The sequence below is a fragment of the Schistocerca cancellata genome, chromosome 10 (genome assembly GCF_023864275.1).
Source record: "Schistocerca cancellata isolate TAMUIC-IGC-003103 chromosome 10, iqSchCanc2.1, whole genome shotgun sequence".
NCBI lineage: Eukaryota > Metazoa > Arthropoda > Insecta > Orthoptera > Acrididae > Schistocerca > Schistocerca cancellata.
This window is the reverse complement of record NC_064635.1, coordinates 72,226,552-72,248,675: the sequence shown is the minus strand read 5'-3', so window position 1 is coordinate 72,248,675 and position 22,124 is coordinate 72,226,552. Positions and strand designations below refer to the sequence as shown.

At 44.3% G+C, this 22,124-nt stretch overlaps 1 protein-coding gene across 1 annotated transcript in view; it reads right to left on the bottom strand.

Moving 5' to 3' along the window:
* Positions 1-21,480, bottom strand: part of LOC126106632 (1,5-anhydro-D-fructose reductase-like) — a 49,606-nt gene extending 28,126 nt beyond the window's left edge. Inside the window, exons 1-3 of the mRNA XM_049912987.1 lie at positions 21,365-21,480; positions 12,178-12,345; positions 6,174-6,377 (exon numbers count right to left, since the gene is read on the bottom strand). Of these exons, the coding sequence (XP_049768944.1) occupies positions 6,174-6,377; positions 12,178-12,345; positions 21,365-21,439 (447 nt within the window). The 5' untranslated portion in view covers positions 21,440-21,480. The remainder of the gene's footprint in view (positions 1-6,173; positions 6,378-12,177; positions 12,346-21,364) is intronic.
* Positions 21,481-22,124: the final 644 nt, after the last annotated feature.

Genomic DNA, 22,124 nt, shown 5'->3' with positions numbered 1-22,124 from the left:
GTGCGTTCGTGGCTGTGACAGTTTAATGAAGGCAGAACATCGTGTGACAACAAACCGAAACAACCTCGGGCTCACACAAGCCGGTCTGACGACACGATCGAGAAAGTGGAGAGAATTGTTTTGGGGAATCACCGAATGACTGTTGAACAGATAGCCTCCAGAGTTGGCATTTCTGTGGATTCTGTGCACACAATCCTGCATGACGACCTGAAAATGCGAAAAGTGTCATCCAGGTGGGTGCCACAAATGCTGACGGACGACCACACGGCTGCCCGTGTGGCATGTTGCCAAGCAATGTTGACGCGCAACGACAGCACGAATGGGACTTTCTTTTCGTCGGTTGTGACAATGGATGAGACGTGGATGCCATTTTTCAATCCAGAAACAAAGCGCCAGTCAGCTCAATGGAAGCACACAGATTCACCGCCACCAAAACAATTTCGGGTAACCGCCAGTGCTGAAAAAATGATGGTGTCCATGTTCTGGGACAGCGAGGGCGTAATCCTTACCCATTGCGTTCCAAATGGCACTACAGTAACAGGTGCATCCTACGAAAATGATTTGAAGAACAAATTCCTTCCAGCACTGCAACAAAAACGTCCAGGAAGGGCTGCGCGTGTGTTTTTTCACCAAGACAACGCACCCGCACATCGAGCTAACGTTACGCAACAGTTTCTTCGTGATAACAATTTTGAAGTGATTCCTCATGCTCCCTACTCACCTGACCTGGCTCCTAGTGACTTTTGGCTTTTTCCAACAATGAAAGACACTCTCCGTGGCCGCACATTCACCAGCCGTGCTGCTATTGCCTCAGCGATTTTCCAGTGGTCAAAACAGACTCCTAAAGAAGCCTTCGCCGCTGCCATGGAATCACGGCGCCAGCGTTGTGAAAAATGTGTACGTCAGCAGGGCGATTACGTCGAGAAGTAACGCCAGTTTCATCGATTTCGAGTGAGTAGTTAATTAGAAAAAAAATCGGAGGCCTTAGAACTTGAATGCACCTCGTAATGCATCTCCCACCAGCCTGCGTCCGTGGCGCGCTGTACGTTTCGAACCTCCGTTGACCTCGATGACGGCGTTTGTGCAGAGGACCATCGACATAGTGTAGCAAAACCGATTCACCCGAAGACCCGACACGTTTCCATTGATCGACGGTCGAATACCGATGGTCCCGTGTCCACTGCAATCGCAATCGAGGATGTCGCTGGGTCAACATGTGAACATATAGAGGTGGTCTGCAGTGGAGCTCCATTTTCAACAATGTACGAAGAACGGTGGGTTCCGAAACACTTGTGCATGCGCCACCATTGCGCTCATTCGGCAGTGATGCCGCACACCACCAACTATCTTACTTTACAAAAAATGGTTCAAATGGCTCTGAGCACTATGAGACTTGACATCTGAGGTTATCAGTCCCCTAGAACTTGGAACTACTTAAGCCGAACTAACCTAAGGACATCACACGCATCCGTGGCCGAGGCAGGATTCGAGCCTGCGAGCGTAGTGGTAGCGCGGTTCCACACTGAAGCGCCTAGAACCGCTCGGCCATACTTTACAGAGCAGACAAGCTTCCGTCGTCAACGTCCAACCATTTAGCTTCTAGTGGTAGTTTCAATGTTCTTTTCCCTAGATGCCCACGACAGTAGCTCGTAAACACTGGACCAGCTTCCCCGCTTTCGAGGTGCTCGTTCACAGGCTCTGCGTAATAATGATCTGGGCTTTGTCTAAGCCTCTTATCTCAATGGGCTTCCCCATTTTCAGTCCGCATCTTCGCTGAGAGGGTAGTCCCCCGTACGAAAATTTTTAGTCACAGCTGCATTTGTCAACGATTATATTTCGACTTGGTCATCATTCTTACTGAACTTTCCGAGCTGACGGAAGAGCTCTCCAGTATGTTCAACAAAAAAGTTATCCACTGCCTTTTCGGCCAACTGTTGACAAAAATCTGGACCTAACCATCTGCTGAAAACCTGTTACCCCTCATAAACGTCAGAGAGGTCAAAAGCTGACAATGTGAAGTGTTGCGAGCAGGGTTGTCGCTGAACTCCTAACCGAATGAATCCAAGAAGTGCTTTGTGTCATTTACTATTCGGGGACGTGCTTTTTCATAGAACAAGTAGACTGCTTTCGATAACATCGCCCTTGTTTCGTTGCACATTTCCCGCCGTAATATTTTTCTTTTTTTTTTTAGAAATTTTCAGTACCGCGCAGAACTGTTTCCTCATAGGGTAAAAATTGAATGAGGAGACGCCTTTCACTATCGCAGAAGACAGTGAGCATCATTTTTCGGCGCGAAACAATGGTTTTAAATTGTTTAGCTGGTGATGAATAGGGATGTCCCCACTGCATTGATTGTCTTTTCAGGGATGCAAATTCAAGCACCTGACATTTCATTTGCAAGTGTTCGAGAAATTCCGATGAAGTTGCAATTTTGCTGTCGTTTTGTTAATCTGTGAAGTTCTGGTACCCGCCTGGCAAACAGTTTTCACATATAAAGTGTTTCGGTAATGATTTTATAGCAGATGAGGTCTCGATACATTTGGAAAATGTTCAAATGTGTGTCTTAAGCCACCAAGATGCTGATGTTATCGGTCCCTAGACTTACACACTACTTAAAGTAGCTTAAACTAACTTATGCTAAGACAAACACACACACCCATGCCCGAAGGAGGACTCTAACCTCCGGTGGGAGGAGCCGCCCAGTTCGTGACGTGGCGCCTTAAACCGCGCTGACACTCCGCGTGGCGATACATTTGGAAACGTTGTTTTTATCTAGTCCAGTGCCAATCATATCTGCGATGTTGTTCACCTCAGCATCAGTCACGTTTGATGGACGCCCACTACATTGTTAACCATGCACACTCATTCTACCAGCTTTAAACTTACATCACTTTTACGCATTAATATTGAGTCGTGGTAAAAAAATTGCTGTTTTGAAGAGCGCGCCGCAGCGCGTAGTGTGAAGCAGTCGCTCTCCGTTTCTGGAGGTAGCGCCGCTGTGGCAATCGCAGCTTTGGTGTCTCCCTCTGGTGGGAAAGGGGAAAGGTTGCCGGTTCACGGGCATTTAAAGGGCGCTATGAGCTCACCAGTTGGTCAGGCGATCATTGTAGGCGAAACCACCCCTTCGTTCCGCCTCCTTGATTTCTATCTCACCTTCTACGGCCGTCCTATCGCCCTCACTCCCACCCTTAAGTACCTTGGCGTCACCCTCGACCGTCGCCTCTCCTGGACTCCCCATCTCCGGACAATCCAAGCCAAGGCACGCTCCCGACTCCGTCTCCTCAAGCTCCTTACCGGCCGTACGTGGGGTCTGGACCCCTCCACCATCCTCCACACCTATAAATCCGTCATCCGCCCTATCCTTTGCTACGCCCATCCGGCTTGGATCTCCGCCCCCCCCCTACCTTTTATAAATCCCTCCAAATCCTTGAACGCCATGCTCTCCGCCTCGCCTATCGCATCCGTCTCTCCTCCCCCACGCGGATCCTGTACGATCTCATCCCCTTCCCCCACCTCCTCCTTTTCCTTGAAAGGATACAGAACCTGTACACCTCACGCAAACTCGATCCTCCTCACCCACTAGTCTCCCCCATCCTCTCCCACCCCCGCCCGCTGCCGCTCCTGTATTCCCATGTCCCACCCGGTCTCCATCTCTCCACCCTCCTTACTCTCTCCTAAGGTGGCTTCCGTCAGCTCCCCCTCCCTGATGATGTCCTCCTCCCCTCCATCTACCCCTCCTACCACCTTTGATCCTCCCCCCCCCCACTTCCTGTGTCCTTTCCTTTCGGCACCCTCCCTCCCTTCCCTTCCCTTCTCTTTCCGTCTCCTCCTTCCTCCCCTCTTTCCCTGGGCTTCTCCTCCCCCTTCGTCCTTTCCCCCTATCTCCCCTGCCCTTGGCATCTGCTTTCCCCTCTCCCTCTCCCTCTCCCCCCCCCTCCTCCTTTCTTGGCAGGTCCCCAAACTCGTACACGGTTAGTGAACATTCGTGCGCCGGAGATCTACGCCTCATATTCTGTGTGTGTCGTCGTTTTGTGCTTAAGTGGTTCAGTGTTATTCGTTTTTGTGCACCTACGTTCTCGTGTGACAATATTCGTCTCTGTCCAAGTGTCTGAACAAATTTTATCTTGAACTCTACGCCCGTCAACGGCTCCATGTATTTTAAAAAGTGATTGTCTCCGTTTCTATGTCCACCATGTTTTTTCTCTCGCTGTCTTCATTTATATCTTGTGTTTCTCTGAGGCCAAAGAGCGGCGTAGCATGCTGCTGCTGGCCTGCCTGTACCCAGGTTTGAAAATAACAATAAAGAAAAAAAAGGTCAGTCTGGGTCAGTCTCTCGTCCTCAGCTTGCTTGTCTGTCTCTCGTCCGCATTTGTTAGGCAGTTAGCGCCTGTCTGTCGTTCGGAGTGCTAGTATGTCTGTCGTTCAATCAACCTTTAAAGCCGGCAAATTGAGAGTCTTTCCACTCCGCCAGTAAGAGAACTCAGCGAGTAGTCACCCGGTCGGGGCTTAGTTCCTGCATCTGAGTCTGCGCGTTAGGCCGCCAGACCGCTCGAGTTTGCTCAGGCAACGGTCATTGGCAGTTGGATCGATCGGTTGTTCGGTCGCGCACTGAGACACAAGATGACTTGTCTGACTTGAGCGTCGGCGCGTGTGAGGTCGCCACGTGAGTCCAGTGGGCCGCGCTGTATAGCGAGGGGTAATGGCTCCGCGATCGACATGAGAGCAACAGGAGTCAACCCACGACATCAGTCTGACCGGTGCGAGCTGCGACGCCGTGAGACGGGAGACAGGCGCGCCTTCCTGCGTCCGCTGAAGCGGCTGGCAGTGGACGGTTCGGGAGAGCGATTTGGGGGTGCTGCGCCAGGTCTTCTCGAGAAATCGCAGTTTATTAGAAGTTAAGTGATTGGTGATATGTTGTTTGATTTACTCTTGTTAAATTCTACTTGTTTTCTTGGTGGATCACCAGCCGTTTTGCTTTGGGATCGTCCCACCATTCTTCTTCGTTTGCCCACCCGCGGGAAGGTGGTGGTTTATAAATTGGGTGGACCGTTTTTCCCTTGTGGAGTAGGGGCGGGTTAGAGTAACCTGCGGTTGGGGTTGTTCGGTAACCTCCCTATCAATCTGCCATACGTTAATAGCTGCCTCTGTCATGTTTGTCTGATTCGGTGTGTTAACGAATTTATTGGTTGAAGTGTAACGGCCTGTTTCCTGAAATATGTTTTTATCTTGCCTATCATCTTGAGAGGTGGTATATGTGTACTGTAGAGCATGTTTGGCCAACCTTGTATAATTTTATGCAAGATTGCATTTCATGGGCTTTTAGTTAAATGGTCATTTTAGTATATAAAGTTACCACCCTTCCACCGTAAGATTTTTCTTAGAAGTTAAAATCAAGTTGCACCATCGGTGGCAAGTTAATCTTTTAATTTTAGTGTTTTGTACCATTTTCATCGCTCCTACGGCGTGCGTAGTTTGTGTGCTTGTGTGAATTGTTAAAACTTTTACTTTAAAGTAATCTGGTGTGTCGCAGATTTGTACCAGTGTAGTCTTTCAGAGGTTGTTGAGAGCGGTCGTGACTACGCCCGTGTCAAAGGGGAGCGGCAAGGTTCTCAGCCCGAAACCTCATACACGCAAAATTTTGTTTCTTTCTGCCTCTGAATAAATTGTAACTTGAAATTTAGAGGGTGCTTTCTGCTTATAATTTTAAATTTGTTTCTTAAAAAAAAAGGCTTTTAGGAATAAAATTCCCATTTGTTAAAAGCAATTTCATTTTGATTTCATCAGTTATTCCCTGGCAACTACTTCCACGCTCACATAATGTGACTAAATGTGTTAATGTCTAGATGAATCGCTAGTAAATAAAGTAAATTCTTAAGAAAAAGTTCAGATATCATTCGTCAGAGGATCCCTGTTTACAGTTTTGATTTAGTTAAAGGTAGGGAACGGTGCGTTTTTTCTTCCGAAGAGGAAAACAGATTACTCGCCTCACCTCGCAGCTTGGGGGATTCGCAACAGAGACGAACGACCGTGCCCTCCACTGCCAGTACATTGTCCTTGAGCGCAGTGCTGCCACGTTTGTCCAGAAAAATATTCCTCTGGGTGTCAGAAGCCCGGTACTTTTACTCCCTGCTCGTGCCCAGTTGTGCTGCAGTTATCTGTAATAAATGCATTACCTTCCATATGCTGACGTGGTCTGTGTTTAGGTCCAGGAGCACGTTCCCGTCTTTGCCCTTGGGCGGAAAGGTCCCGTCGTCGACGTCCTGCATGCCGACAGGGTTGTGCACCAGGTAGAGGTCCACGTAGTCCAACTGCAGATCGGCCAGGGACTTCTTGAGGTACTTCTCCACCGACGACTGTCGCATACCCATCATGGGCAGCTGGAAAACAAGTTACCCACTCAGTATCTTCGCTAAAGAATGTCAACAACAAAGGAGTTATTACACTACAAATACACTGGCACGGCAAAAAAATCGGAACACCAAAAAGTACGAGGGTCACTCCAAAAGAAATGCACACTATTTTTGTAAAAATACAGTTTTCATTCTGCATGTGTGAAACTTTTACAGTGTGTAGATACATCCTTCCCGCTTGTTTTCAAACTTAGTTCAACCTGTTCCCGCGAGTGGCGCCGTCACAGCATGTCTTCAAGATGGCTGATACACTTGACGTTCGTCAGAAGCAACGTGCTGTCATAGAATTCCTGTGCTGTGAAAACGAGACAGTAGGGAACATTTACAAGAGGTTGAAACAGGCGTATGGAGATGCTGCTGTCGATTGCAGTAGAGTTAGTCGGTGGGCAAGCACGTTACGTGATGAAAGCGGGCACGGCAGTATTGAGGATTGTCCTCACAGTGGCAGGCCTCGTACTGCACACACTCCAGACAATGTGCAGAGAATTAACGAATTGGTGACTGCTGACAGACGCATCACAGTGAACGAATTGTCACGCTACGTTGGGATAGGGGAAGGAAGTGTTTGGAGAATACTGAAAGTGCTGGCGTTAAAAAAGGTTTGCGCCAGGTGGTTTCCTAGGGTGTTCACAGTGGCTCACAAAGAAACAAGAAAACCGGTATGCAGCGAACAGTACGAGAATGGTGGAGATGAATTTCTTGGAAGAATTGTGACAGATGACGAAACATGGCTCCATCATTTTTCACCAAAGACGAAGAGGCAATCAATGGAGTGGCATCATGCAAATTCACCCAAGAAAAAAAAATTCAAAACCTCACCTTCTGCTGGAAAAGTTATGGCTTTTTCCGAAGAACACTTGCTTGTGGACATCATGCCAAGTGGAACCACCATAAATTCTGATCCATATGTGATGACACTGAAGAAACTTAAGCTCGACTGAGTCGTGTTCGACCACATCGGCAAAAGCAGGACATTTTGCTTTGCACGACAACGCACAGCGACATGTCAGTCAAAAAACCATGGAAGCGATCACAAAATTCGGATCGACAACACCGAAACACCCGCCTTACAGTCCTGGTCTGGCTCCATTTGACTATCATCTCTTTGGGAAACTGAAAGACTCTCTTCGTGGAACAAGGTTTGAAGATGATGAATCCCTTGTGCGCGCTGCCAAACAGTGGCTCCATCAGGTTGGTCCAGAATTTTACCATGCGGGTATACAGGCGCTGGTTCCAAGATGGCGTAAGGCAATTGAGAGGGATGGAAATTATGTGGAGAAATGAAAATATTGTTCCTAAAGGATGTATCTACACACTGTAAGACTTTCAAACATGTAGAATAAAAGATGGATTGAAAAAAAAATAGTGTGCATTTCTTTTGGAGTGACCCTCGTAATTAACATGCAGTAATGATATTTCGGCAATACAACGGTCTAGACGACATATGTAAGTGATTAGCATTGCAGAATCACAAGTTAATGTGAGCTAGAGGTAATCCGCAGAAAATTTCAAATGCTGCTACATTAATAACGGGTGTAACCACCAGAATATTGAACGCAAGCATGCGAAGGTGCACACATTGTGTTGTACAGATGCCGTATGTGAGCTGATGGGATGGACTTCCATGCCAATTGGACTTCGACGGTCAACACAGGGACGGTCAATGCTGGTTGTGGATGAGACTGGAGTACTCGTCCAGTGACGTCCCATGTGTGCTAGACTGGAGACAGAGATCGAGCCGGCCAAAGAAACATGTCGACACTCTGTAGTGTATGTTGGGTTACAACAGCGGTACGTGGCTGCGCGTTATCCTGTTTGAAAGCACCCCTTGGAATGCAGTTGATGAACAGCAGCACAACAGACCGAATTCCCAGATTAATGAAATTTGCAGCCAAGATGCGTGGGATAACAGCGAGAATGCTCCAGCTGTCTAACTTATTAAAAAATTAAAAACGATTTTCTTCGATTATATGGTAAGTTTGAACTCTTCATTTTTTCCACTGTTTCCCATATATTTCTCGCATTTGGTTTACAAAACTCATAACGTAATATCGAACCTTTTCATGACAGGGGCATTCATTTCACCTCATTCAAGATCAAAAATAAATCATGTATTAAGACAAGTTAATCTGATGATAGACCCACAGAGACAGAAATGAATCGTGTATTTAAAAAACACGAAAATTTTCTACCCAAGGTTTTTCTTTAATTCATACTTGCAGTGACGTTTGCAGCTGCAAAATATGGATAAAATTCAATTCAAAGAATGGACTGCCGAGTTGCAACATCTCACACGGGATTGTAAATTCAAGTGGGAAAACCACGACTGCAATTTTTCTTTCGCCGGTACAGCGGTTAGGAATATGCTCATCGTTCATGCTTCAGGTTTAGAATGCGAATAGTCCCACATTGGCGGAGTTTTATTGGATGTTCAGGCCACCGAACAGAGTACACAAATGGAGAAATCTCTCTAACGCAGAGGAATCGTAGTTTTTCCGACAGGTTTTCACAGTAACAATGAATCGTTCACTCACAAGTATCAGCAGTACCGGTAAAACCATCATGGGTCTAAGAATAGCTCCGCCCCGCAAAAGGATGGCAAATCAAAATCCATTGGATCTCTTAGGCTTCTAAAGTTAAAGCTTGTGCTCAGCGCTTCGTGACCCATAACAGACAAAAACGTAAACGCAAAGCTATAAGGCAGAAATTTGTTTACTGAAACAACGCCGCACCGTCAAGTACTCTGCTTGTACCGGCGAATGTATGGTGTATCAGTCTGAATCTGAGGTTCACAATTTTAGAAATAATTACGAATAACATTAAAAATGCGACAGCCACAGCGAAAATAGTTACACATAACTGACTCAACAATTTTTCAATAAAAATTAAGAAAAATAATTATTCCATTTTCACCAGCACAGTTGTGCAAGAAAGTCAGCAGTAAAACAGTACAATAGTGCAGATTTCACAAAACAAACTCACTGTTACACGTCGTCTTTACGTTTGTAATATGACTTAAGAAAAACTGTTCTCTAATAAAATTACACATTGTCATCGAGAATTCTATAAAATATAGAGAAAAATTTCTTGAAGTTACTGCAACCAGTCTTCAATTTTTATCATCCCATTACCGCTTTCGAACCGCCTAGTTATTCATCACCCGATGGTATATATTTATTGATTGTCTGCAGCAGTGTGGGAGTCGCGTACAGTTATTCTGGAAAACGTAACGAATGTTTTCCAGCGACGTTAATTTTATTGCACTTCACACACTCAGCCACAGGTAACACGTTCCACATGCTTCACCTGTGGCTAAGTGTGCAATGAAATTAGCGTCACTGGAAAATATTCATTATGTTTTCCAGAATACTGTGTGCACCAGCAACCAACTAACGGATACTAATAACACTACACGACTCCCACACTGCTGGCAGACAAACAACAAATTTCCACCACCTGATGATGAATCGATACTCGTTTCGAATCCGCTAATGGGATAATAAAAATTGAAGAACAAAACAAAAGGCGACTGATTGCAGTAATTTCAAGAAACCTCTATTCGTCACAATCGCAGTTATCCTCATCCATATGGAAGAAGGTTTTAATGTAAAGTAAATTAAGAAAAAAGTATCCATTTGGGGATTCTTGTTGCTCTTTCCCCATCCAATTAACGGTTGCTTTATTGAAAAATAATTATTTTAATTAAATCCCTATCGGATGTGATGCTCTCGACAGTAATTATGAACAATTCATACAGAATGTGGTTCTGTATGACACTGTTGTAAAAAGAATGTCTAGCACTGTTATACTGTTTTTACAATTGACCTTCTCACAGGTTCGTGCTGATTGAGCTCTTGTTACACTACTGGCCATTAAAATTGCTACACCAAGAAGAAATGCAGATGATAAACGGTTTTTCATTGGACAAATATATTATACTAGAACGGACATCCTTCTGAATCTGTTTAGTGTATTCATATCTTGGACTCCCTCTACGATTTTTACCCTCCACGCCGCCCTCCAATACTAAATTGGTGATCCCTTGATGCCTCAGAACATGTCCTACCAACCGATCCCTTCTTCTAGTCAAGTTGTGCTACAAACTGCTCTTCTCCCGAATTCTATTCAATACCTCCTCATTAGTCATGTGATCCACCCATCTAATCTTCACCATTGTTCTGTAGCACCACATTTCAAAAGCTTCTATTCTCTTCTTGTCTAAACTGTTTATCGTCCACGTTTCAATTCCATACATGGCTAAACTCCAAATACTTTCAGAAACGACCTCCTGAGGCTTAAATCTATGCTCGATGTTAACAGATTTCTCTTCGTCAGAAACGCTTTCCTTGCCATTGCCAGTCTACATTTTGTATCCTCTCTACTTCGACAATCATCAGTTATTTTACTCCCCAAATAGCAAAACTCCTTTACTACTTTAAGTATCTCATTTCCTAATCTAATTCCCTAAGCATCGCTCGACTTAATTCGACTACATTCCATTATCCTCGTTTTGCTTTTGTTGATATTCATCTTATATCCTCCTTTAAAGACACTGTCCATTCCGTTCAACTGTTCTTCAAAATGGTAAATGGTTCAAATGGCTCTGAGCACTATGGGACTTAACATCTGTGGTCATCAGTCCTCTAGAACTTAGAACTACTTAAATCTAACTAACCTAAGGACATCACACACATCCATGCCCGAAGCAGGATTCGAACCTGCGACCGTAGTGGTCACGCGGTTCCAGACTGAAGCGCCTAGAACCACACGGCCACACCGGCCGGCAACTGCTCTTCCAAGTCCTTTGCTGTCTCTGACAGGATTACAATGTCATCGGCGAAACTCAAAGTTTTTATTTCTTCTCAACGGATTTTAATTCCTACTCCGAATTTTTCTTTTGTTTCCTTTACTGCTTGCTCAATATACATATTCAATAACATCGGGGATAGGCTACAACCCTGTCTCACTCCCTTCGTAACCACTGCTTCCCTTTCATGCCCATCGACTCTTATAACTGCCATCTGGTTTCTGTAAAAATTGTAAATAGCCTTTCGCTCCCTGTATTTTACCCCTGCCACTTTTAGAATTTGAAAGAGGGTATACCAGTCAACAGTGTCAAAAGCTTTCTCTGTCTACAAATGCTAGAAACGTAGGTTTGCCTTTCCTTAATATATTTTCTAAGATAAGTCGTAGGGTTAGTATTGCCTCAAGTGTTCCAACATTTCTACGGAATCCAAACTGTTCTTCCCCGAGGTCGGCTACTACCAGTTTTTCCATTAGCCTGTAAAGAATTCGTGTTAGTATTTTACAGCCGTGGCTTATTAAACTGTTAGTTCGATAATTTTCACATCTGTCAAGACTGCTTTCTTTGGGATTGGAATTATTGTATTCTTGTTGAAGTCTGAGGGTATTTCGCCTGTCTCATACATCTTGCTCACTAGATGGTAGAGTTTTGTCAGGACTGGCTCTCCAAAGGCTGTCAGTAGTTCTAATGGAAAGTTGTCTACTGCCGGGGCGGCAGTAAGGTGGATTAAACGGATGAAGGTTGCGATAGTTACGCAGAGATGGGGAGTCTTGCACAGGACAGAGTAGCGTGGAGAGCTGCGCCAAACCAACCTTTGGACTACAACTAAAACGAAGTGTAAAGTCACTACGGGGCAAGGTGAATTGCAGTGGAATGATTTATTAGCACAGGATGGCCAGGTAAACCGTGAAGATAAAATACGAGCCGCATTAGTTCGCGGGTATATGTTAGTTAGCTTCCTACCTTGGTGACGATGAAGATGTCTTCTCTCTTCAGCTTCCCAGAGTCGAACCACTTCTTCAGCACTTCGCCTATTTCCTTCTCGTTGCGGTAGGAGAAGGCAGTGTCGATGTGCCTGTAGCCTGCCGCCAGCGCCGCGTCCACAGCTTTCCCCACTTCTCCCACCTTGGCCTGAAATTGTGACAACCAGTAAAGTCCTGAGTCTTTAAAGAATGGCACTCTCTTCCATTAAACAGCTCAAAATCTCTCCTTACTTTACAGATTAGTTAATGTGTTCCATAACTTACAATAAGAAACAGTCTAGAAAACGTTTGAAATTATATTTAAAGATTTTCGGAAGTCACTTATAAAATGACTTTTATCTTAATGATATGAATATTTACATACGTGCTTGGAGAGAGAGAGAGAGAATGACTTTTGATTGAGACTTTGTCTTTAAGTCGTAACTGGTACCTGAATTTTGGTCGCTGCCTCCTTGAATGATCAGCTTCTGCACCAGTAGGTGACGTACACTACTTGCCATTAAAATTGCTACACCACGAAGATGAATGCTGCAGACGCGAAATTTAACTGACAGGAAGAAGATGCTGTGATATGCAAATGATTAACTTTCCAGAGTATTCACACAAGGTTGGCGCGGGTGGCGACACGTACAACGTGCTGACATGAGGAAAGTTTCCAACCGATTTCTCATACACAAACAGCAGTTGACCGTCGTTGCCTAGTGAAACGTCGTTGTTACGCATCGTGTAAGGAGCAGAAATGCGTACCATAACGTTTCCGACTTTGATAAAGGTCGAATTGAAGCCTATCGCGATTCCAGTTTATCGTATCGCGACATTGCTGCACGCGTTGGTCGAGATCCAATGATTGTTAGCAGAGTATGGAATCGGTGGGTTCAGGAGGGTGATACGGGACGCCGTGCTGGATCCCAACGGCCTCGTATCTCTAGCAGTCGAGATGACAGGTATCTTATCCGCATGTCTGTAACGGATCGTGCAGCCACGTCATGATCCCTGAATCAACACATGAGGACGTTTGCAAGACAACAACCATCTGTACGAACAGTTCGACGACGTTTGCAGCAGCATGGACTATCAGCTCGGAGACCATCGCCGCGGTTACCCTTGACGCTGAATCAGAGACAGGAGCGCCTGCGATGGTGTACTCAGCGACGAACCTGGGTGCACGAATGGCAAAACGTCATTTTTTCGCATGAATCCAGGTTCTCATTACAGCATCCCGGTGTGATGGTATGGGGTGCCAGTGGTTACACGTCTCGGTCACCTCTTGTTCGCATTGACGGCACTTTGAACAGTGGACGTTACATTTCAGATGTGTTACGACCCGTGGCTCTACCCTTCATTCGATCCCTGCGAAGCCCTACATTTCAGCAGGATAATGCACGACCGCATGTTGCAGGTCCTGTACGGGCCTTTCTGGATACAGAAAATGTTCGACTGCTGCCCTGGCCTGCACATTCTCCACGAATTGAAAACGTCTGGTCAGTGGTGGCCGAGCAACTGGCTCGTCACAATACGCCAGTCACTACTCTTGATGAACTGTGGTATCGTGTTGAAGCTGCGTGGACAGCTCTACCTGTACACGCCATCGAAGCTCTTTTGACTCAATGCCAAGGCGTATCAAGGCCGTTATTACGGCCAGAGGTTGTTGTTCTGGGTACTGATTTCTCAGGATCTATGCACCCAAATTGCATGAAAATGTAATCGCATGTCAGTTCTAGTATAATATATTTGTCCAATGAATACCCGTTTATCATCTGTATTTCTTCGTGGTGTAGCAATTTTAATGGCCAGTAGTGGAAAATCATGCGATACCTCCTAATGTCGTGTCGGACCTGGTTTTGCCTGGAGTGGTGGTGCCAGGCGATGTTGCATGGACTCTACAACTCGTCCCCTGCATAAGTATTGAGCCACGCTGCCTCTATAACTGTCCATAAATGCTGAAGTGTTCCCGGTGCAGGATTTTGTGCACTAATCGAGCTTTCGATTATATGTCATAAATGTTCGATGTGATTCAAGTTGGCCGGTCTGGATGGTCAAATCATTCGCACGAGTTGTTGAGAAAGTTCTTTAAGTCAATCGTGAACAACTGAGTCACGGTGACATGGCGCATTGTCATCCATAAAAATTTTGACTTGAAGTCCACGAATGCTCTCCAAGTAGCCGAACATAATCATTTTCAATCAATGATCAGTTGGGTTAGATCACAGGACCCAGTCCATTCCATGTATGCACAGATTACACCATTACTGAGCCACCACCAGCCTGCACAACGTCTCGTTGACAACTTGCGTCCAGGTCTTCGTAGGGTCTGCCCCACACTCGAACCCTACCATCATCTCTTACCAGCTGAAACTGGGACTCACCTGACCAGGCCACGGTTTTCCAGTGGTCTAGGGTCCAACCGATATGGTCAAGAGCCTAGGAGAAGCACTGCAGGCGATGTCGTCTGCTGCCATAGCCCATTAACGCCAAATTTCGCCGCATGGTCCTAACGGATAGGTTCGTCGTACGTCCCACATTGATTTCTGCGGTTATTTCACGCGGTTTTGATTGTCTGTTAGCATTTACAACTTTTATGTCAACGCCGCTGCCGTCGGTCGCTTGGCAAAGGCCGCCGGCCACTGTGTTGTTCGGGGTGAGAGGTAATGCCTGAAATTTGGTGTTCTCTAGATACTGTCGATCTCGGGATACTGCATTACTTAGTGATTTCCGAAACGAAATGTTCTATGTGTCTAGCTCGAACTACCATTTCGCGTTCAAAGTCTGTTAATTACTGTCGTGCAGTCATAATCACGCCGGAAAGCTTTTCACATGACTCACCTCTTACAAGTGGCAGCTTCGCCAATCTACTGCCCTTTTATACCTTGTGTACGCGATACTACTCGCGTCTGTATAAGAGCCTCCCACGACTTTTGTCACGGCTGTACGTGTAGCGTAGAATGAAATAATTTTGCAGGTATTTTCGGTGGCATATGTCGCTAGTGTCTGCAGAATCCGTCGCAACAAGATTTGGTAACGAAGAAGTAACAAATTAAAACGTCTTTCCCGGTGGTGAAGTTTTATTACATGAACAACGAAAATATAGTAAGCGATAAACATTTTTTCCTTTTATTATTTTGTAGGGAAGGGTAGTAGTCAGTGAGAACATGTTTCGTAAAAGTTTTGAAATTAATTGTAAAGTTTGTTGCAGCTAACTAATATGGCCACTCTCAAATTCTGGATGAATATAGTCTACGAACTTGCAACTCAACACATATAAACAACTGTGATCTATAATAAATGCCTGGTAGTCCTAAGTCTTTTACATAACATTGTGCCACGTAGTCAGTGGATTATGACAGCATTTTCAATTTTTAAATTCAGTCAATATTTATATGAAATATTGAAAATTATTTTTGTTTACCCGCCAGGGTAGCCGAGAGCACTAATGCGCTGCTTCCTGGACTCGGGTAGGTGCGCTGGCTCCGGATCGAATCCGCCCGGCGGATTAACGACGAGGGCCGATGTGCCGGCCAGCCTGGATGTTGTTTTTAGGCGGTTTTCCACATCCCGCTAGGTGAATACCGGGATGGTTCCCTTCTGTTTCGCCTCAGTTACACGTCTTGCAGACATCTGAACACTTTCGCACTATCCCATGGATTACACCCGACGCAGACAGTTGGGGTAAACTAATTCCGTCCCAGGGGGTACGGGGTGGCGGCAGGAAGGGCATCCGGCCACCCCTTAACCATTAACATGCCAAATCCGGTTAACGATGGCTGACCCTGCGTAACTGCGGGACAAGGCTCAAGTGATAGATAGATATATTGATTGATTGAAAATCATTTTTGTTCCCCCTGCAAGGCCTCCTGAAACATGTAATTGCTTCCTTGCCGCAAGATAGTCGCTTTGAAGGAAACTACGAGGGCTATCCACAAAGTACATTACGTTTTGGAATTAAAAATAAATAAAGTATAGGAATTTTTTTTATTAGATACAGATGAAAGCCACACTTAAATACTACTTTTCCACACAGTTGCCATTTAAATTAAGGCGCTTATCGTAGCGATGGACGAGCTTGGAAATTCCTTCGTCGTAAAATTCGGCCGCCTGCGCCTTCAACCACTTGGCGACTGTATTTTGGGACAGAAAAAGGTGTGATTTTTGTGGATTTCCTGGAAAAAGGCACTACAATCAACTCTCAAAGGTATAGCCAAACTCTGCACAACCTCAGAAGAGCAATACAAAACAAGAGCAGGGGAAAGTTGGGCTCAAAGATCTTGCTGATTCACGACAACGCCCGGGCCCACACGGCAAATGCCACTCATGAAGTTCTCGAATCTTTTAAGTGGGAGTTGTTTCCTCATCCGACGTACAGTCTCGACCTGGCACCGAGCGACTTCCACTTATTCCCAGCAATGAAGAAGTGGTTGGCTATGCAGCGTTTTGATGTCGACGCACAGCTTCAAGAAGCGGTAACCACGTGGTTGAAGGCACAGGCGGCCGAATTTTACGACGAAGGAATTTCCAAGCTCGTCCATCGCTACGATAAGTGCCTTAATTTAAATGGCAACTATGTAGAAAAGTAGTATTTAAGTGTGGCTTTTATCTGTATATAATAAAAAAAATTTCCAATACTTTATTTATTTTTAATTCCAAAACGTAATGTACTTTGTGGATAGCCCTCGTACAAGGCCAATCGGAACACTGTAATTTTTTATGTTCATGGTACGTGAAGTTCAGAACTTACATATCAATCAGCAAAATCAGGTAGATGCAACTCTCAGAAATTCTCGAGGGAATCGTCTTTTAACTTTTCCAACCACCTTTAATGCGCGTGGCCGCTACGGTCGCGGGTTCGAATCCTGCCTCGGGCATGGATGTGTGTGTCTTTAGGTTAGTTAGGTTTAAGTACTTCTAAGTTCTAGGGGACTGATGACCACAGATGTTAAGTCCCATAGTGCTCAGAGCCATTTGAACCACCTTTAATGCAGTAAAATAAGGTCGATTTTAAGCGGTCTCGCCGCCCTATCCGGGACCCTGGGTCGATTGTCACCAGTTCAAATTTTTTTTAACAAAGGATGATCTTCAGCGAGCATTTACGTGGAGCGATGTGGAAAAAATCGTTTGCGCACGAGACTGGTAATCGCTGGAGCGAGTCTCGCTTCGGTAACTAATTTTTTCGTTTCTTTTGCGAATACTTAGGTCATTTAAATATAAAATTCGTGAAATGTATGATATAATCAATACATACATTGGCAGAAAAAATAGCAATACCAAAAAATAATGAACGTAGACAAATGGAATTTCGGAAATACATTTGTCTAGATAACAAACATATTTAAGTAAGTAACATTGCATCTTCACAGGTTAATATAAGCACGAGAGAGGGCATTGCAAACGTGAAACGCTGGTACATTAATAACCGGTGCTACCTCCAGAATGTTGAAAGAAAGCATGCAAACATAGATGCATCGTGATGTACAGGTGCCGGATGTTCGTTTGTGCTATGGTGTAGCATGCCTGCCACACGTGGTCGGTCAACACAGGAATGTTTATTGCTTCAAAGAAAATTCCGCACTGGCTGTATCAATGATTTTTATTAAATCTGCGACCGGTTTCGCACCACTTATCGGTCCGTCCTCAGGCAATATATGATATTTATAACACGGTACCGTTGAGCATTGGCCTTTTAGCCACTCCCCACCATTCACGTCCAATATACCGTCATTTTTTAAATGAAGGGAGCGGCAATGACCATGCATGCTCAGAGGAGCCGCGCGGCAGCGGTTTCACTTGTGTATCCCAGTGGATACCGAGATGTAATTAGTTGCCAGAAATGTAACTGTCTGTGATGTGATTCGAAACACGCCAGGGATATTTTTCAGGGTGCGTCAGAATCTTGTTCGTCGATGTCATGCCTACATTGAGGCTGACAGTCATCAGTTTCAGCACATTTTGTAAGATACCGTACAAATGGTCAATGATGGTATTAGCAGTTAACTAACGAAAACAAAAAAGTACACAGTAATGTGATTTTATTCCTATTATCTCCTTAAGCTGGCTTCTCCAGGTTCCCTACCTCAAATTTTTCAGTGGAGCTTCTCCTATACCATATTAAATTTTTACACGCTCTTGCGGAAACACTCTGTATATGCAGTCTGAAGAGACAAATGGAAATTTGTGTCAAGTTGGGGATTCGAACCCAGGTCTCTTTATTGTTTCTGCCTGATTATTTGAGTGATACACGAGGTGGTCAGAGCCGGTCTGAAAAGGCTGCGAAGGTATTGCAGTGTATTGTGTGATGAGAAAAAATTGTTAAGAAAAAACTTCATACTTCGAACCGTTTCAGAGTTAATTAGCACTGAAGTTAGACTGTCAGACAGTAATGTTCACAAATTCAAGCAGCCCGTCAGAGACGGTCTCGCCTAAAATCAAACAAGAAAGTTGACAAAAATGTAAAAATCGATTGAATTCGCACGCCTGATTGGCTAACTTCTAGGCTCAACCAGTATTATTATACAGCACTCCTAGTGGTCAAACTTACATTGTACCACTAGGAGTGCTGTATAAAAATTTCATCTCTCTAGCTTGAGTGGATTTTGAGAAAATGTTCCTTATATTCGAAAAATTCTAATTTACGGGAAATGTAACACAGCCATTTGGCAATATGTTCAGTAGTTTCATTTCAGTTTAATTATAAAGCAATTATTTGTAAAAAAAATTTGGGTCATTAATAAAAAAAAATAATTGGAAGGAAACTAGAAAAGATACTCCAAAATCCCTCTGTCATAACTGCAATACTAAACCACTCTATATGTAAAAAAATAATCAAATTTTTCTATTTGGTAGTTTATTCATAAATGTTCCTCAAACTTAGTGATTTTAACATGGGCAGCATAGGCACCTCCGGCTCCCCTTAATGCTAATCAATGTAGTCTAAAAAACAATATTAATTTCTCCATCTTTCAAATAACTATGTAGTCACTTAACCCGCTTCGGAGGTAAATTAGACATTATTACTCGATGTTAATCGTATTCGCTAGACATTCAAGCGTAGACGGTCGATGACTGACGTCTTTGGTCTGCATGTGGTTGGCATCCATTCGGGTCCGCAGCATTCGCTTGTATAAATGAAGCAATGTATCAGATTTTCGGCGTACACTGTATGACAAAAACAACGACGCACTATAAAGGAATTATCCGAACCGGACAAAACCGATAGATGTGATTTACATGTACAGACAAACAAAAGGTTAAAACTTCAGAAAAACTGCTTGATCTATTCAAGAAAAAGTGTTCTACAAATTGAGTAAGTCAATAATGCGTTCGTCCACATCTGGACCTTGTGTAAGCAGCTACTCCGTTTTGCTTGACACCACAGCGTTACGTCGACGATGTTCTACGCGCCGTTCTTGTTACCCTTTGTGGCAGTCCATCCTGCGCTTACATTTCAGCAAGATAACGCACGTCCGCACACGGCAAGAGTTTGCTTGCCAAACCGTACCTTGGTCAGCAAGGTCACTGTGTCTCTGCCCAGGTGACAACGTTTTGAGCATTATGGGCAGTGTCCTGCAACCAGTTTGGATCTGACAATCTGACGTACCAGTTGGACAGAATTTTGCACGATATCGCTCAGGATGACATGCAAAAACTCCATCAATCAATACCAAGCCGGATAACGGCTTCCATAACTAGTGCGTTATCGACTTTCTCAATTTGTGAAGCCCTTTCTGTTGTATAAACCATCCAATTTTTTCTGAAATTATAATCATTTGTTTTATGTGTACATGTAAATCACGTCTATTGATTTCCGTCCCATTCGTATGAATCGTGTTGCGTCGTTTTTCTTGCTTCTTCTTACAAGGGAACCTCCCCATCGCACCCCCCTCAGATTTAGTTGTAAGTTAGCACAGTGGATAGACCTTGAAAAACTGAACTCACATCAATTCAGAAAACAGGAAGAAGTTGTGTGGAACTGTGAAAAAATAAGCAAAATATACAAACTGAGTAGTCCACGGGCAAGACAGGCAACATCATGGATAATGGGAGCTCACGAGCGCCGTGGTCCCGTGGTAGCGTGAGCAACTGCAGAACTAGAAGTCCTTGGTTCAAGTCTTCCCTCGAGTGAAAAGTTTATTTTCTTTATTTTTGCATAGTTATGATCTGTCCGTTCGTTCATTGACGTCTCTGTTCACTGTAATAAGTTTAGTGTCTGTGTTTTGCGACCGCATCGCAAAATGGTGCGATTAGTAGACGAAAGGACGTGCCTATCCAATGGGAACCGAAAAAATTTGATCGCAAGGTCATAGGTCAACCGATTCCTCCACAGGAAAACACATCTGATATATTCTGTACGACATTGGTGACGGCATATGCGTCACATGACAGGAATATATTGTCGACCCACCTAACTTGTACACTTGACGAATGGGTAAAAAGATTCTTCTACCTTGCCCGATTTAGGTTTTCTTGTGAATGTGATAATCACTTCCAAAAAAGAGATGAAAACATAAGTGTTTGTCACATAAACTGAAAATAAAAAATTAAACTTTTCACTCGATGGAAGATTTGAACCAAGGACCTCTCGTTCCGCAGCTGCTCACGTTACCACGGGACCACGTCACTCGCGAGCTCATAGTGTCCTAGATGTTGCCTATGTTGCCCATGGACTACTCAGTTTGTATATTTTGCTTATTTTTTCACAGTTCCATACAACTTCTTCCTGTTTTCTCAATTGATCTGTGTTTAGTTTTCAAGGCCTATCCACTCTGCCAACTTGTAACTAAACCTGAGGGGCGTGCGATGGGGAGGTTCCCTTATCAGAGCATGTTTTCCAGGAATAAATAGACTGAATTAATTAAATTAGGCTACAGTTAAATAAGGCAAATGTATGATCCAATAACAAATAAGTAACGTGATGTATTGCATCTTTAGTGTGACAAAAGTGTTGTAAGAAAAATTCATATTTCACTATGTTGAGTTCGGATATATGGGCCTAACATTGATATAATTTCGACACACGGAAGAGAGAAAGTATCGGAAAAATACTAAATACTGTTTTTGACGTCCCGTATTTGTTCGATACGGGATTATTTTTTTTAACCGTTAGATTCCCGTAATCCCTTAGAATACCCCTCGGACACTTTGCTACCCTGTGTGCGTGACACTGTAGATTAACATACCTGCCAAGTACCCAGGCCTACAATGGGCATCTTCTGACCATTGTAGAAAGTGATGTACTGCAGTTTGCCGTCCATGACTTCCTTGCCTTGAGTTCGTGCTAGGCCGGTGGCTAAAGGAGAATGCACTTGGGCTGTCTTGTCTGTACTTCGGATCCACTATTTATATCTGTCGCAGCACCGGAAGCTGTAGTCTATTGCTGTTATCATTATTATACGAGGCATGAGATTAGATAACAGTGAAGTAAAATCTGTACTGAGGTAACTGAGACGCCAGTTGATAAATGTGAACATTCACGTGATACAACCGTGGTAGGTCTACCAGGAAACGCACATCTTGCACATTAGGAGCTTGCACAACTAGGCACAACAATACGAAACACATATTGTGGTGGTCGGCGCATCGGGGGACGATTACTGAATGATGTATTGTACCGTCCGTCTAATTTCTAGACTTCCCAATCTTGGAAGCTCAAAGAATATTAATTTCAGTCCAGATGCTGTCTCCAGCAGTAGAGGTCTAAAACAAATCAGCAGTGACCGCACAATGGTCAGTTAAGATGCTAGCCCCGATTAAAACGTTTATCTGAGTAAAACTGAAAATATTTGTCCGTGTGAATCCTAACTGTCAATAATATTGCGTAGTATTTCATATTGTGCAACATTACTGGCCGTCTGTAGATAATATTGAAGGTTGTGCAATTTGACGGACCTACGCACAGGATAGAGTAGCACGGAGAGCTGCATCAAACCAGTCTCTGGA